Source organism: Hyposmocoma kahamanoa, unplaced genomic scaffold (assembly GCF_003589595.1).
Source record: "Hyposmocoma kahamanoa isolate Upper Pololo Valley unplaced genomic scaffold, ASM358959v1 76, whole genome shotgun sequence".
NCBI classification, from domain to species: domain Eukaryota; kingdom Metazoa; phylum Arthropoda; class Insecta; order Lepidoptera; family Cosmopterigidae; genus Hyposmocoma; species Hyposmocoma kahamanoa.
In genome coordinates this window covers 1,135,976-1,154,179 of record NW_020653900.1, presented here as the reverse complement: position 1 = coordinate 1,154,179, position 18,204 = coordinate 1,135,976, and the positions used below count along the sequence as shown (strand labels likewise).

The 18,204-nt window shown below is 35.9% G+C and overlaps 1 protein-coding gene across 1 annotated transcript in view; it reads left to right on the top strand.

Moving 5' to 3' along the window:
• Positions 1-683: 683 nt before the first annotated feature.
• The window catches only part of LOC113232424 (octopamine receptor beta-1R-like), a 68,642-nt gene continuing 51,121 nt past the window's right edge, over positions 684-18,204 (top strand). Inside the window, exons 1-3 of the mRNA XM_026467144.1 lie at positions 684-736; positions 1,942-2,027; positions 11,883-12,780. Coding sequence (XP_026322929.1) covers positions 11,993-12,780 — 788 coding nt within the window. The 5' untranslated portion in view covers positions 684-736; positions 1,942-2,027; positions 11,883-11,992. The remainder of the gene's footprint in view (positions 737-1,941; positions 2,028-11,882; positions 12,781-18,204) is intronic.

The following is an 18,204-nucleotide window of genomic DNA, read 5'->3' as shown; positions in this document are numbered from 1 at the left end:
ACTCTAGATATCGCACTGCTATTAAAATAGTGTTGTAACTGAAAATATGTGGAACTTCATATTATATACTATTATTGAACGTAAAATTTACAAGGTCATCCGTCCATCTAGTAGGGGGCCGTCCCACTGAACGCTTTCCGGTTCGTGGTCTCCATTCAAGAACCTTTCTGCCCCAACAGCCATCAGTTCTACGAGTTATGTGCCCTGCTCACTGCTATTTCAACTTGCGAATCCTTCGAGCTATGTCGGTGACTTTCGTTCTTCTACGGATCTCCTCATTTCTGATTCGATCACGTAGAGAAATGCCGAGCATTGCTCGCTCCATAGCTCGAGTGACTTTGAGCTTTTTTATGAGGCCCATAGTAAGTGACCACGTCTCAGAGCCATAGGTCATCGCTGGCAACACGCACTGCTCGAAGACTTTTGTCTTCAAGGACTACGGTATTGCGGACGAAAAGACGTTCCGGAGCTTCCCGAAAGCTGCCCGAGTCTGATTCAACGATTGACCTCTTTTTCGAAGTTCAATATACACCATTGTTATTTCTTCTATAGTCAAGCTTTGCCTTATGTCGAAGAAATCGACATCATACAAATTTCAATTAACTTTGTGTCTACAGTAATGGGATGGTGTAAGGGGCTACACTTATTCAGCAAAATGCGTCGGGACGTTGAAGACGACCTAGAGCCTGAGGAATCTGAAGATTGTAATAAAAAACTAATGAAGTGCTGGAATGGTGTACGGTTTGTACTTTTATGACACATCTAAATATATTATAATAAATAAATAATAGATAATAATCACATACGTAAAGCGATATGGAGGGCGAGGAAGGCCAAATAAAAGATGGATGGATTGTGAGAAAGATGATGGATCAGAAAGGTGTGAGCATGGAAGTGACGGTTGATAGGGGAGAGTGGAAGAAAAATAAATGTTGTACTGACTCCACCTATGGTTAGATAAGGACACAAGAAAAAGAAGAAGAAGAATATCACACGTTGCTTTTATCCCAAAAAAGTAACTAAAGCACTTGAGTTATGGATTATTTTTTATAATATCAAAATAAGCTATACGCCTGTCTATAACAGTTGCAATGTCATTCAGAGCTTTAAATCGTAAAGATCTGAAGGGCACTGCCACTACGCCCGTAACCCTGAGACATAAGTTGACAAGTCCCATGTGCTTGTAATTTCACCAGCACCTTACCCTTCAAAACCGGAACGCAGTAACAATTAATGCTTAGGGAAAAAATCCAAAATTACCTCATTTGGGACCTCAGCGACGGCGACACCCTAACAGATACCTATGCAAGATATAACAGAAACAGATACACAGATATGATATAACAGAAACAGGTACCTATGCTAACCACTCGAGCACGTCATCTTTAAAACTTCTGTCATTTTCAATATAAAATGCTTTGAGTTCGTAAGATTTTTTGTATAATCGTAACGTACACACTCATAGCCCCGCACTAGAAAAACCCTGTATCGCGGGTGCAATGGACACACATAGACAACTACAAATCACACCCAAACTTACGAGATAAATTTTTTGCAGGCCATATTTTATGGCATTCGGGCATGGTAGCCGTTCTGCAACGGAGGCAGTTAATATAAGATTGGTGCGCAAATTGAAAAAGATCATATTTGATAATTCCGATACGTAACTTGCATCTAATGTCATTTGCTAAACTTGACTATTAAAGGTAATTACGCTATTACATAAGTACACGAGCAGTCTTGACCGATTGTGTGCTTGTAACGAGTACAACATGTAAAATATGTCGCGTATAATAAGCTTAAGATGTTTTGTGACTTGTCACGATCCAGATCATTTGGAGCGTGCGTAATTAATGGGCGTAATTGCCGCTGAATTAGACCTATCTTTACTGGCAACGTTAAGCGCGATTTTGATAATGTGCGGGTGTATGTATGTTGCAGCCCATCGGATCTGTGTCACAACTGGCGTGCTTTTAAATCTTCATGCGATAAAATATACGACGAATGCCATGATCTCAATGAAACATGTGAGTTGCATCAACCTAAAAGTTATAGCCTGGCAACTACTAATTTAGTCTATGATGATGCTTGCCACTGGCGAGGCGAGACGAGTATCCTAGCGCATCTTTGGTTGAAAAGGTCCAGACTGACGAGGATTGGCGAGGCGAGAATTGAAATATTTGTTGATGTAATGTTATACTGTATTGCTTGCTTACATAGTTTGTTATACTCCGCAACGGAAAGACGATTTTCCGCGCGAGCTCGCGTTGATTATTAATATCAATCGCGAGATTATGGGGTAAGATTTGAGATTTTAAAAAATATTGCTTCATATTGTTCTTCCGTTAACATATTTAATAATAATAATTTACGGCATATGTTACTCAGCGGCGTGTGTATCTTCGCTATCCACAACAACAGCGTGAGCTCGCGCGAGGTCGCGATTGCCCGCCTGATCTCGTGGCAATTATTGATGGAAGTAGCCCGGCGAGATTTTAATTCTCATCTTACCTCGTCTCGTATCGCCTCGCCGTTGGAAAATCACCTTTAGACTCTTAAAATTGAGAGAATATTAAGATTAGGAATCATTTTGCTGTGTACCCAAAACGTATTATCGCACATGAAATCAAATACTATAAATTGAGGAAACATGATTTGAAAATCAAAAAAATACTGAGTGAACCATATTGCGAATAATGGGATTATTTTTGTTTATACATAATAATTAGTTATCCACTTACAAACATAAATTGTTTGAACTTTCAAATCGTGTTTTCGCAATTCCATCATTTTTTAGTTATGACAGTATTTGGTTTCGCGTGCGAATTATGCTGAGCTAAACAAAATATCACGAACCCACCATCTGTCAGTTTGCGTCAGTCAGTCTGATGGCCAAAAATACACAGCAGCGGTAGGCCGAGGGAAAAGGTCACAACAAGAATATTCACATAAATATTTATGAAAAGCGAAGGGTGATTTTTAAGTGTGTTACAACTTCCGTCGAAAAAAAGACGTATAAAACTTGTTTCAAAAATTTGTTTATTATTTGAAAGAAAGTTCCTGGGCAATGTATTTAAAAAGTCATTTCAGGCTAAGGCTTTGCTTGTCCTGGTAAAAAAAATCAGGACTCTAAATAATTCTAAAAAATTTTTATTTTTATAGTGGGCACGAAAGAAACAAGGGCGTTTAATGTAATTTCAGATAAAGTGGACTTGATTTTATTATTATCGTTCTTTAATCTCTCCGGACTAAACTAAGCCTCACTCTACATTTTGTTGTAAGGTTGCCATGTCCATGAAACAAGAATGAAAAATAGGCTGTTGGTTAAATAGATGTTTTTACTGATTATTTAAGTGACTTATGTCTCAAAAGTCTTTATAATCTCGAGATTGCAAATATCAGCATTTGAAAATAAAAAAAAATCGTCGAGTTAAGCGAAATTTCTGGGGACAAGATTCTCGGGTTCAAAGCCCTATTTAAAGGATAACGGCCGACAAAGCTGTTTTTAACGAATATCATTCGATTGGTAAAATTGATTGTACCATTGTTTGAATTCGTTTTTAAGAGCAATGCTATACGATGCGACGCAGCGTTATACACGTAATAAATTAAAACTACAAGTCACGCGGTGCGTTGTGACGGCGCGCGATGGTTGAATGCGTGCGCATAGGATAAGGGGTCAGGAGACGAAGCGGGGAGAGGTGCTGCAGGGCAAACGCCCCGCAAGCTTAGCGGTGTTACGTTGCGTTACTGCTTTACGTATGTGGTTAATGAATCACTCTTGGTTAATAAATCGTTGCGACGATACAACACACCGGGAACACCCGTGTGGCATGGCATCGCTCTAAGGTGTATTTCTTATGGTGGCTCTATTGGTGTATTTCAATGTAAATATACATTGAAATACACCCAATGACTTGACATGTCCCCCAAACGAGCTAAGTCAAATGGCATGATCTTGATTGCGCCTATTCATTGGTCCAGATATCGAAATCACGAGTCTTTTAAAGATCTATTAAATTTTCACTTGTGGAATGGCGCCATCTATCACGAGTCACCTGGGTCAATGTCATCCATATTTTCAAATAATAATTCGTTAATTACTGTCTAATGGTATTCCATGACGGTAAGGCGAGCTCCCAAGTTATTTTCAAAGTGAATTTTAACAATTTAAAAACGTTGTTCAATAGAAAGTCTGTCGATAATGAAATGCCTAACAATATTGAACAATAGTTATTTGTTATGTAAGGCTTGTTGTTGTGCTTGTATTGAATCCTGAGCGTAGCGAGGGTTTCAAGCCACGAGACGCAAAACAACCTTGCTGCCGAGCGAAACACGCAACTTTTCACCTCACTATAGCGAGGAAAATGGTAGATGAAAGAAAAACAGTTGAACTATAACAAATCAGTTTTATTCATTCATACACATTGACTTACAATTATATGGACGTCGGGTCCGCGCTAAAAAGTGTCCGCACTTGTAAGGCGCTAAAATCGTATACAGAGCGCGACAGTCTTCATTTGTTCTACTGACAGCGCGATACTGCGATGACATTACAATTTAAATTTCGAATAGGTTGACTTGGGACATTTTTTTCGTGGTTTTTGTATTAGACCCGTCGTCCATTTATTTGTAAGTCAATGTTCATACATCAAAAAAATATTTAATAAAAGAAAATTAGTTACCGTTGTCAATTTAATGTCAACAATAATAAGAATTAAATTATACCAACGGATTTATATTACATAAATATGTACGACAAATCGCATAGTTGAATGTGTCATTATTATTACTCCTTTCATCGAAAGAAAAATTAAGGCGCACCCATTGACTTACAATTATATGGACGTCGGGTCCGCGCTAAAAAGTGTCCGAACTTATAGGGCGTTAAAATCGTATACAGAGCGTCATTCACGCTTTAGTCTTCGTTTGTTCGACTGACAGCGAAGCAAGCAAACTTAGACAGTACTGCGATGACATTACAATTTAAATTCAACGTTTTAGCTTTTTCATATTCCATTACATGTCACTACGTTTAAATAGGTTGACTTGGGACATTTTTTTCGTGGTTTTTTTTATTAGACCCGTCGTCCATTTATTTGTAAGTCAATTGGCGCACCACAGTCATCGAGTACATAGCCAGAAATAGAGGCGAGATATCGTTTAATTTGTTTGAAAACTATTCTGCCAAATCATTCCGGTGACAACTGCGCTCTGATTGGCCAGCCCGAATTCGAAACAATTGACGGGTGTCGTCAATTGTTTTACTTCAAATCGACCAGTTTAACTTGAGCTTTGCAAACTGGTGGACGAAAATTGAAAAATTACATACCGATGAAATGTGATTCCGTTAGTTTTGTAATTAGATGTTTTGCTATTTTTCCCACATAACACACAGATAATATCTTTAACTATGGAGCCGATGATTAATTGTAATAAAGATTTATTTCAACAAATCTTTGGCTTATTGATTGATTGATGACAAGAAGTCATTGATTGCCATATTAATTCTATAGCAATTAATGACTTCTGGCAATAAGCCGACGAAATATAGAATATTTTTGGAATATACGGCGACGTACACACAGGTCAGTTGTTGGCGCTGCAATATTTCAGCTTTCTAATTTGTGATGTCAATGCAAACGAGAGTTGATATTTAAAAGTGATATAAGACCCATTCGCCTGATGAGTTGCAAGGGATGATTATTATTATATATATGTTATTTCGTCTCTATTTTTGGTTATATACTCGATGACCACAGTCCATCGTCAAGATCGAATTTCAAAAACCTTTTCCATGCTAGCGTGGAAAAACGCTTTTGCGCACAGATGTCCAATGAGAAAGAAAGCCTTTCCGAGCTAGTGAAGTGAAAAAATAATTAATACACTTAAACAGATTGCAACTAGATACACAGCTATGCAGGTCTCCTTTCTTAAAATTTATTTTTCTTTGAAAAATGTCAAGAACGTAGGTTGATTTTGTTTTACTCATTCCAGATCTCTAACTCAATTTCGATTTCGATCACGTTATGATTAGGACGGTAGTACACCTTTCTGAAGAAGTGACACACCTAAAAATACTCGTATTCTATAAAATATTGTTATCTCGATGTAACGTGTGTTTGCAGTTTGGATGAATCAGTGGTACATGAAGGAGAATATATGTATGGACTGGTGGATAAATTACGACGACGCTAGTCGCCGCGCGAACGGGCTTGAGATCGCTAAACAAAGTGACTCGGCAGGGAATCAACCTGGAGAACATAACAAAGAAACATTGAAAAGCCTTTCGTCGTTTGTGGGATATGCTTAAAGCTCATACTAACGGAATTAGTAGAACAATATGCACAGGAAAAGAAAAAACTTTTCAGGATCAAAATTGCGTATATTTTTTCAAACAAATCAACGATCGGGTCCCTTACAGGTCCCATTGTCGCGACTGACAGAATTATTTTAAGAACGCAGACATCAAATTTATTTAGAAAGTTACATAGTCGTATAGTGGGCACAATAACAACTTTGAAATGGACTCAAGTAAGATCTTAAGTCACGCCTTGTTTAAGATTGGCAGTAAACGTGCCCAAATAACTTTTTCTTTGCCATGTACCACTAGCAATGTCTCATATAATGATCCTATTTTTCGCATGTTGTTATGAGCTCTATAACAACCTTTCTAAAGATTTGGACTTATTCTCCCATAGTCGCTATACTTATTTAAATATTTATAAGGAGAAGCTGAATATGTTGGATATTTAAGAATCTCATGTTTTATATACGTGTAACATTATTTTTTGCTATTGTTTTTAAGTGCAAATTTCAATTTTTTTTTTATTATGTTTAATAACCTGTTAATTTGTAAGTACTTATTTGTTTTGCAAATGCCGTGCATGGCTATCATAGGAATACAAATTTACTCCTATTATAATGCATGTTAACTTTAAGCGTCTTCACAGTTTGTATTCTGTAGCTATGCCAAAAATAAATAAGAAATGTAGGCAAACTATGTAATGTAAGAAATAAAGAACGTTTAATGTAATTTTAGATAGAGAACTGATTTTACTACTTCATATTACTGCCGTTCAGTCTCCACAGATTATACGAAGTTGCAATCTACAATGTTGCCATGTCTATGTACTTACATACTATATACTTTGTACTTACAAAGAATAAAAAATGACTGTTAGGAATATTAAAAATGCATATATTATTTGTGAAAAGAATATATTTTAAAAAGCGTAGAGTTTTTTATACGTCAGGAAATCTTCATGGATTAGACGAAAGGTTATGTCGGCTTCGTACTAGTACTGTTTCACCTCGTCGCTTATTCGTGGGAACACGGGAACGTAACTGCACACTACCGCGAACCCACCAGCGACCGCCGTCTCCGGCACCACCTTGGGAGGCTAACCATAGTTCGCCACCTTGGCCCAACACGGATTGGAGACTTCACATATTTTGGGTTGTGAACCTTCTTCGACGTGCAGGTTTTTGGTTTCACCACGATGTTTTCCTTCACTGAAAAGCTCGTGTCAATTTCAAATGTATAAATTCACACATAAATTCCGAAAAACTCAAAAGGTGCGAGATCGGATTCGAAGCCATAGCTTCTGCTTGAGAGGCGGTCAAACCATTAGGCTACCACGGCTTATGGTAATGTGTAATAATCGCATAAATCTGAGAGAATTATAATACGAAGTGAAAGTAATTTTTCGGATCTAAATTGCGTAAATTTGTTTTTTCAAATAAACCAACATTTCGGGCCCTTTATAGATCCTATCGTCAAGACTGACGGAGTCAAAACAAAAAAATATGCGATTTAAAACAAAAAAAAGTTTCATTTCATATCAGGAACTATTGTGAAAACGTGAGAACTCCATTTACTATTATAATTATATAAATTATTAAATTGTACCTGTTTTTGTCATATATATGGTTTTATCAGTATAAAAAGTCAGTTATCTCAATTTATCACAAGACTGACTTGCTTAGTTTTTCGCTTTTGCAATACAGAACAGCTGTGAAAAATATATTATATCTACTCTGCAATTAGAAATGTCACTTAAATATAGCTCCTAGAAACTATATTTGTTTTTATCTTTTTCAAAAAGTGTTATTTATTATTCATAATGTAGAGCGGTTACACACGGAGACTTTGAGCCTGTATTGCTAATCGTCCACCTTTACACACCGCCGATTTTAAGCACCGATTTTAAGCAGATACAATTGCTTATAAATTACAAGTGCAATCGCCTATAAATTACAAATGGAGCGCGTTTCACGAACGCGCGTTTGCATCGCTGCTAAATGCCGCCGCGTGTAACCACTCATAAAGTATGTAATTTATGTATACTATTATACCTTTCATTTATGAGTCAATCAAATTAACTGATTCACGAGGAATTGCCCCATCGCTAGTCGGATGCAAACAATGTTACTTACGTATTTACACGAACGAGGAGCTACGGCTTGCTTTTTTCAGGCATTCTTATTGAAATGTCGGTTAATGCTTGTTGGTATACTTAGCTATATTAAATATGGTGTTGTACCTTTTGAATAATAAAGCCATATCGTCGCCTTATTTTCTTAAAGCACAAAGTTACTGAAATGCAAAAAAGAGACTGTATATACAAATAGGAAATGAAACTATTTTTCCGGATTTAAATCGCGTATATTTGTTTTTTCAAACAAACCGACGTTTCGGGCCCTTTACAGGTCCCATGGTCACGGTTGACTGAGGTGGTACAGTCTTCAACCAGTTATGTCTAATATTAATGCAAACCACCCTATTTTTTCACTATAGTTACAATAGTTATTAATTATATACCTTATTTTTAATTTTACAAAGAAAACATTCCAATTTACGCTATATTAAGTTTTACCAATTATTTTATAGAATGAATTTTTATTAAGTTCAATTTATTATTAATTATTAATAGAAATTAGAATAAACTAAAACATATTAATTAGTACTGCAGTCTTATGTCTGTTTGGGATTTTTTATTAGAGGTTTGTTTTGAAAAAACAAATATACGCGATTTAAATCCGGAAAAATAGTTTCATTTTCTATGTGTAACAATCGCGAAAACCTAAGAACTCGATATGTATATACAAATTTAGCAGGCTAATTTTACATCACATTATCTTCATATTCATACACTGTTACCTATTCTTAAAGAAATGTATCCAAATTAACACCCTTGATTAATAGAAAGTCTTGCTATCTCCTGAATAGTAACTCTATAAGCTACGAGTTTTAGAAAGTAAGGCATCGATATTTGATGATACGTCAAAAGTGCTTTAATCACATGAAAGTTCTAAAAACAATTTAACCTGTATGAAACAAGTTATGTTTAGGTACATAGCAGGTTGTAGCGAATATCAGCATTGCCATCCGTATTGATTAATGCTGATATTTATTGAGGACGTTTGTGTTGTGACATTAATTTACAAACCATCCAGAAACAGACAGCAAGCCCAAAAAGCAGCTTTGTCGTCGTTCTTACCTTTGAAAAAATATCAGTATGATTGAGATAGGCTAGATTGATTGATTTTATAGAGCTTCATTTGTTCGTAACAAGCGTCACAAAATCATTGAAAAAATCTACATCAACGCGTTCGTCGCCGGCTAGAATTTTCAAAAGTTTTCAAAATATACATTGGCTTATATCACTGTTTTTGATCTCATTTGTATACGTACATAATTTTTTTTGTGATATTTCATTATTTGCCTCTACTTTGGGATTATCTTTAGTGCCGGTCATTTCAACCCAGCGCGGCCTAAATGCAATAATTATTAAGTTTAGGCCGCGCCGGTCACAATGCTTTTACTTAAAACTGACATACGTCTTTCATTTGAGATTGACATTTCATATGAACTATTTTTTTTCTTAGTTTGTAACTTTTAAAGCCAATTTGAAATTAAAGTATTTTTTTATCCGAAATATATATTTTTTCCTCTTAGTCTTGAAAAATATGTATGTCAGCAGTTCGTCAGGGCCACGCCGATAATGTTATATGGCTAATATGTAGCATTTGCGTTTGCGTTTGCGGTCATTTTAACCCCCACACGGCCCCGATAGGTAGATGAGATGCCGCTCATTTTGACCCACCACGGCGATGAACGTGTTAAGAAAGCTTTTGCGAGTAGATTCAATATCAATACTTTCCTCACGATTTTTTTAATTAGATAAAATCAGCATCTGCTGATGGTAAAGTAAAAAATCAGCATCCGCATCCGCTGATATGTGAAAAGACCTACATCAGCAACAACCGTAATAATATGTAGAAAATGTGAAATTTTATGATTAATATAAGCTCAAAAAAGTTAACCGACTAAGTTTGTTCATAGAATATGTAAGCCTTCCTGAAAAGTAGTCTTTTCGCAGATGTAGCCTCATTATACTACGCTCCTATTGGAAAAATTTATATAAGTAAGCGCGGTAACCGTCCGGCTACCTCGCTTTCACGTACATTAATGGCGAATCTGAATTATATTTACTAGGAATAATATTAGCCGCCGTTTAGACTAAAGACATGCGAGCCTCGCCTGAGCATCGGCACGCGGGGCGGCGGCGGGCGGGGTGCATTCCATTCCCTTACACCCCTTTTCATCTTCCAAGACAGAATTTTGAGTAACTGGATGAACCCAGGTCGACGAGCAGTAATGGCGTGAAGTTGATATTGGTTTGCTCATTTAAGTTAAAACATAAATGCTAAATAAATAGAGGGTATTTCGCTATAACAGTTCGGTCTCTAAACATGTCACTTGGTCACCGGCGGAAGCCGCGCGGCGTGCGCGCGGTGAAATTCCTGTCAAATCTACAGGATATATCACGGAGAGTGTGCGATGGAATTGCATCATTTGATTCCGCCTTCCCCTTTCCATCATCGGGGGACTAGACGTGGGGATTCCACCCCTATGTCGTGGATATTACCAGGATTCGCACTAAGCGTTTCGCTTCCACATTTATATGGCGAGCGGTTAGAGAGTGGAATTCCCTACCTGCAGACTTGTTCCCCGAACGCTATAACTTGGACCTTTTCAAGGTGAGAGTGACATCACTTTCCATCAGGTGAGATGGAGGTCAAATGCGCACTTATTTTTTATAAAAAAAATCATAATAAAAAAATAAACGCGCCCTAAAAGCCTTTAGGAAAATGAAATTGTAGCTTTATCATTGCTACAAGCTGCGAGTATGTTGTCTGCCTTAAAAATATTCTATAGGATATTATTGTCGGTGGAGGTTCTGGTGAGGTGATGAGGAAACAGGCTCCTTGAGTGGCGAGGCGGGTATTAGTGTACCAAGAGAAGTAGGAAGTTTTTTGTATTACCAACACACGAGTGGACTAAAGATGTCTAAATAAATAATTTATTATTAAAGATACTCGCGTCACAATTACCGCGTCAATTTATAATACTGCTTCTAAAATTTCAAATAAAAAAATTGATCAGGTATCTCTGGATTGCTAAGTACCTAATTAGTGTTTAAAAACAACATTTACTAAACTAAACAAATGTTATAATTATTAATACAAAGATTTAACGCTAAGAAAAATTAGTTCGTTCCAACTGGATTCGAACTTGCAGAATTTACGAATTTGTTTTATGTTCACATGTTTGTTTTTGTTTTTAATTACTTTTTTGCCAAAACGCCACCAGTGAGAATAGCATGAAAGTTTTTCTTCACAAAATAAATTTAATATCATTGTAGTAAAACACCCCGATATTCAATAAATTTGAAAAAATATTACAAATAAACGATTTTTTCGTTTGAAATTATAAGAGAAAGGAAATTCGCCACAAAAACTTCAGAATTTAAAATGAACAATTAAAGCTTCGCAAAGCAATTGTTTTGTGTAACGCCATTTTTTTCTTTTTACAGGTGTCGAGACAGAAAATTCACAATGGAAAGCTGTGTAAAAAGAAGTCTAAACGATTCAAGTCGTTTTACGATCACAAAGGAGATAAATCTCACTTGAGGGAGCAAACAAGATGAGAGTAGACATTCTCCTAACCGATTCCCTAGATAACCTCACTTTAGACCTTCTAGACCTTTCCACATCAATGTATCTCACAGATACCTACGTGAACAAGACTCTCGAACTGAATGAGACGACAAACGACATAATATATTCTAACCAGTTCGAAGATGATACCTTCATCGTGTTCCTCGTCATCCTTAAATGCATTATCATGGTCTTCATTATTCTTGCTGCGATTTTCGGAAATTTACTTGTCATCGTATCCGTCATGAGACACAGGAAATTACGAGTTATAACAAACTATTTCGTCGTATCATTAGCTTTCGCTGATATGCTTGTAGCCATATGGGCTATGTGCTTCAACTTTAGCGTCGAAATCACGAACGGGGAATGGCTCTTCGGGTACTTTATGTGCGACGTATGGAATTCACTGGACGTGTATTTCTCGTCGGCGTCGATTTTACATTTATGCTGCATCAGTGTTGATAGATACTATGCGATTGTGCAGCCTTTGGACTATCCTCTGATTATGACTACAGCGAAATTGGGAATTATGTTGGCTGTTGTCTGGTGCAGTCCAGCTTTAGTGTCGTTTTTGCCCATTTTCATGGGATGGTACACAACGAATGATCATTTGGAGTTCAGGAAGAGACATCCAAAAGTGTGCAGTTTTACTGTTAATAAAGTGTATGCAGTTGTATCGAGTAGTGTCAGTTTCTGGATTCCTGGTGTTATTATGTTGTACATGTACTATAGGATTTACATGGAAGCTGACCGCCAGGAGAGGATGTTGTATAGGTAAGTTAATATAATTAGACTTTTTATTAAAAATTGACCTTAGAAATTCGAGGTATTAGATTTACCAAGTTTTATTGAAATTTGTTAAAGAAAGTGGGTGAAATCTAGTAAGCCGGATAAATATACTAACTTACCACCCTTAGAGAAAGAACATATTCTTGAAATGTCATTGTGACACCTATTGGTGTATTTTTCCCCTTTCCAACAAGAAAGAATCATCGAAATTGGTTCTCAAATGTCAGCAGTCAGTAATCGCGCAACAGACACGTAAAAAAAATAGGCGAATTGAGAACTTTTTTGAAGTCGGATAAAAATTATATTTATTAATCACTCATTCCACGTCAAACCGAGCACTTCATTATAATTGATTCATTTTTTAAATTTTGTAAACGCATTCTGTATATGAAATAGTGCAAGCATTGACTTACAATTATATGGACGTCGGGTCCGCGCTAAAAAGTGTCCGCCAAACTCCGCTTTAGTCTTCATTTGTTCTACTGACAGCGCGATACTGCGATGACATTACAATTTAAATTTCGAATAGGTTGACTTGGGACATTTTTTTCGTGGTTTTTGTATTAGACCCGTCGTCCATTTATTTGTAAGTCAATGAGTGCAAGTCACGATTTGAATGATTTTTGTGATGTAGAATGGAATTTCAAAATGGAACGGGTTCCATTTTTAAATTTTCACAGTTTGTTAATAATGGAACTGGGAATTGAATATTTTTACCAATCGAGTTCTTAGGTTTTCGCGATTGTTACACATCACATAGGAAATGAAACTATTTTTCCGGACGGTTGACTGTCAATTGTGACCATGGGACCTGTAAAGGGCCCGAAACCTCGGTTTGTTTGAAAAAAACAAATATACGCGATTTAAATCCGGAAAAATAGTTTCATTTCTTATTTTTACCAATATTTGAAGTTTTGATAATGAAAAAATACAATGAAATCTATATAAAAGCACTTGTTTCATTAGGATTACACGTGGCTTCATTATACAAACGGTACGAATTTTTACCGCAAAATGTTCGGTTTGACATGAAATCGGGTTAATAAATTTATTCCTGTCATAATATGATCCATTACTAAGCTGAGTCCTTTAGAAGATGCGTTGCGGACGTTGCTGTGCGCCTGTGAGCCCTATTCTGTGTCACATGGATTAAAATATAACATTAAGAGGGAGCATGCCAAAAAAGTTTTGACGTTGGCTCCGCCCGAATTTGTGAAACAAATATATGCCTGATGTTGGCGTGACATGCGACAGGAGATGTTGAATTTTGCGCATTAAAAGTACCAAATTCGTTTTAGCGGAATAACTCTAAAACTAAAGGGATTAAAAAGAAATCCGTAGTGACAGTTGTCGATCATGCATAAATGTAATTAATTATCTAATTTTTGTCCTAATAACCTGTAGCATTTCGAGGATGAATCGAAAAAATGTGAAAATTAGAGGTCATTTCGTGATTTTTATCTATCGAGTAAACTTTCTTGTTTTATGTTTCTGATTAATGTCTATGCTTGAATATAGCGTGTAGTTACTCATACAATATTTTATTTTTAACTTTAAAGTGGATATACCCCTCTAAAATCGTTTACACGTAATGAAGTTTTAATTTAATTTTCAAAGGCGTATGGATTGATTAATGTACAAGGGGTAAAGTAACGGTTATGGGAGCAAATATGAATCTTCGCTAAGAATGCGTAGTGTTAATCAAGTTGACGATCTCAAGTGTAATTTTTCAAGCAAATTACACTTGAAATTGTCAAGTATGAAACAAGGATATTTTTGAATTAAAATGAAGTGTAATTTGCAGATATTATGCAGCTATTATGTCCTATTTTGTTTATTAGACAATGAGTATAGATATTGTCGGATTAAATTATATGAATAAAATTGAGTCCCGCAGCAAGATCTTCTGCGTTCTCTATTGCTATGGCTTCTATGTTCTCTATTAAATTTGTAATATGGCTAATGTAAGGTAATGCGACTAGGTTAGGTTGTTATTTCGCTCGGCAATCGGCAATCTTCGTCGATCTTCGGCTGTTGTCGGATTTCGATCAGTCGCAATTTGCATTTGGTACCGACTGGACGTACTCGATCGACTTGGAAGTAAATAGAGAAGCTACTATTCTTTATTTAGTTTATATTTTTGTTAATTTGCTGGATATATTGTGAAGGAGTAAATGTTGTTATAAAAAGGAAAATAGTTTTACAGCTCTCTGTTGCTGACGTGGAAATCTAGTGTGAACGCAATAAAATTTTTGAAATTTAATTAAATCAAAAAGCTTATCAAGGGGACGTTACATAAGCGGGGTATTCTGTTACACTACATAAATGTTATCCCTACAACATATTTACCGAATTTTTTGTATAAACGTACAAAGGTTTTTTTTGTTACGATACTAAGAGACGAGACGAAAAAGTTGTACACCTGGTGGTTAGCGACACCTCTGCCCATAATAGTTTCAGTGCCACTCAGAGTTTTAAACCGCAAAGATCTGAGGGGGCACTTCCACTGCGTCCGTCAACCTAAGACATAAGTTGACAAGTCTCATGTGCCTGTAATTTCACCAGCACCCTTACCCTTCAAAACCGGACACAGTAATGCTAACATTACTGCTTGTATGCAGAAATAGGTAACGTGGCAATACTTCCCTGGACGAACTCTTTCACAAGGAGTTCTACTGCAACTAAAAAAGCATAAACAATGTAAACGGACAAAGGTCAAAAATACCATTCACTTTTGATTTGTTCTTCCATGAGAAACCACCACTGTTAATGACACTACTTCTGTAAACTACCTACCTTTTGCCTATATATATATAGTACCGAAAGGGTTGTGACCCTAACAACCGTGATCAGGAACACGGCAGTAAAACAGGAAACTTCCGGAGACTTCCGGTCCACAAAAGAAAAAAAAAACTGTAACAAATAAAAGGTTAATGTAGAAAAACAGCACATTAATAAAAAAACACTCTGTTAAATTTAGGCACTTACCCTTTATCGGGTTGTATTATGTTGAATTACAGATAGACTGTTATTCGCTTATTAAGGTCGATACATGATTTACATGGATTGTATTATGATTAAACTTGAAAAGAATAAAAAAAATTAGGCAATTTGATTTAGTAGTATCTGCTGTCTCCATTGACTTACAAATAAATGGACGACGGGTCTAATACAAAAACCACGAAAAAAATGTCCCAAGTCAACCTATTCCAAATTTAAATTGTAATGTCATCGCAGTATCGCGCTGTCAGTAGAACAAATGAAGACTAAAGCGGAGTTTGGCGCTCTGTATACGATTTTAGCGCCTTACAAGTGCGGACACTTTTTAGCGCGGACCCGACGTCCATATAATTGTAAGTCAATGGCTGTCGCGGTCAAACAGGGAGTCACCGTCGAAAGAAATAAAATCAGAATGCGAAGGAAAATGGAATAATTCAAAATTTTAAATTAAAATATGAGTAGAAGAAGAAAAACGATACGATATGAATAGAGAGAGGCGATACAAAAAGGTGGGATGACGGTGTAAGGAGGTCACACCGTCACAGTACAGTAGAACTGTAAATAGTCTTTGATTTAACGAGATTCTCTATTTCTTCTATTTGGCTGTAGCGGCTACAAAATTAAAATAAAACAACAATGAAATACTCTTTTTTTATATTACAAGAGATGGAAATTTTGTATTGAAGTGCATTCAATTTCAATTCAAACTAAAATTGATTAAAAAAAGAAGCTAGTCATATGAAGTTTAAAGTCCTGGTCAACAATTTTGTTACGATGCATTAAAACTTATTTTTCTAAATACAACATAGAAAAGAAAACTTTAAATTAGTTCTTTGAGTGTAGGTTCTTCGTTGAATATTTTAAAACACGTGATGAAGTCATTGAAAAGCAAACTAGAGCAAAAATTATGAATCTTTTATACCAACCTCGTTGCCATAAAGTAATTTATAATTATAACCGCTTGAATATGTGTATAATTATTTACAATAAATTACCAAATGAAATTAAATTATTTCAAGAACATACTTTTAAATTACAATTGACAAAAAGCCTTTTGAGACATCGCTTCTTTAGTACCTACCTACGCACCGCACCGCACCGCACCGCACCGCACTCCACTCCACTCCACTCCAATTAAATCCACTCAATTCTATTATCTTTGTCTTTTTGTACTTTAGTAAAAATTTTAAGCTGGTGACTTTATTTCGTTGCCAATTTCTGAGATATTTCTGAGTACTGAGACATCTAATAAAAAAAAACTTATCCACGTCGATAATTAAACCAAAAACTGTGTACCCACTCGCAAGATAAAAGTTAACACGAGTTTATAAACCGCAAAGCGCGGTGAATGATTTCTTAGTTTGTTGCCGAGTAAATTTGAAAGCAGTTAAAGAAACTCGGATCCAACGAACTTGTTAACTAAAGATTTTAGCTTACGTTTAATTCGTAGGGATGTGACGAGAGTATCAGTTCTGGCAAGTACTCGTAATATTAATTATTGGCACAGAACAATAAATACAGAAGTAGTGCTTAATTTGCGTGGTACGTGTGCCAACAACTCGCGGAGTTATGCAAACTTGAGCTCAATCCGCCATTTTCGCTTTGTACGTTATTATTTTATTATATATTTTTGGAGTGTAAAAATGATAGTCGTACTTATAATATCATCCATGGCGGTGTTTCGTAGCAACATTTATTTTATATAAATATTTTTTTATTTACCGTAATATCACACGCAAAATAGGCGCTTCGACGTCGAGTTGCGGAAACTAGCCCGTTTCACCAATACCAATTTACCGTAATAATTTTTTTGTTACAAGAAACGAAAGTAAACCTGACATCGCTGAAATATGGTCGCTTCGTTTTTTAGAGTACTAAATATACATTTCGAATTCGTCATCATTCAGCTATTGATAGCTAGATCGAAGCGTCGCAATTTGCAATAATAGATGGATATTGAACTTTTAACGATACGCCAACAGGGTGAAGTTTAAGTTATATTAACAATCCAGAATTTGTTATTTCTTTTTAAACTTGAAACAACGACCAATCAACAAAATTTCATAGTGCTTCAAATTATGAATATATGAGTTTTGGCGACAGCCGCAACCGATTCTAATAGTAATAGGCAATTAAACTTTTTTATTCATCGGCGATTTTAGTCTATTTAAGAACATACCGATAGTAACTCTAATGTAATTTTTCACCGTGTCAAATCGTCGCCTTACTTTCTCAAACTCGTGTCTTAAAGCGCAAAAATACTGAAATGTAAAAAATGAATTGCATATACAAATGTTGCAAGCTAATTTCACATCACATTTCCTTCATGTTTACACACTAGGTTTTACCTATTTATAAAATGATGGATCCAAATTAACACCCTTGACAAGAAATTTAAAATAAATGGAA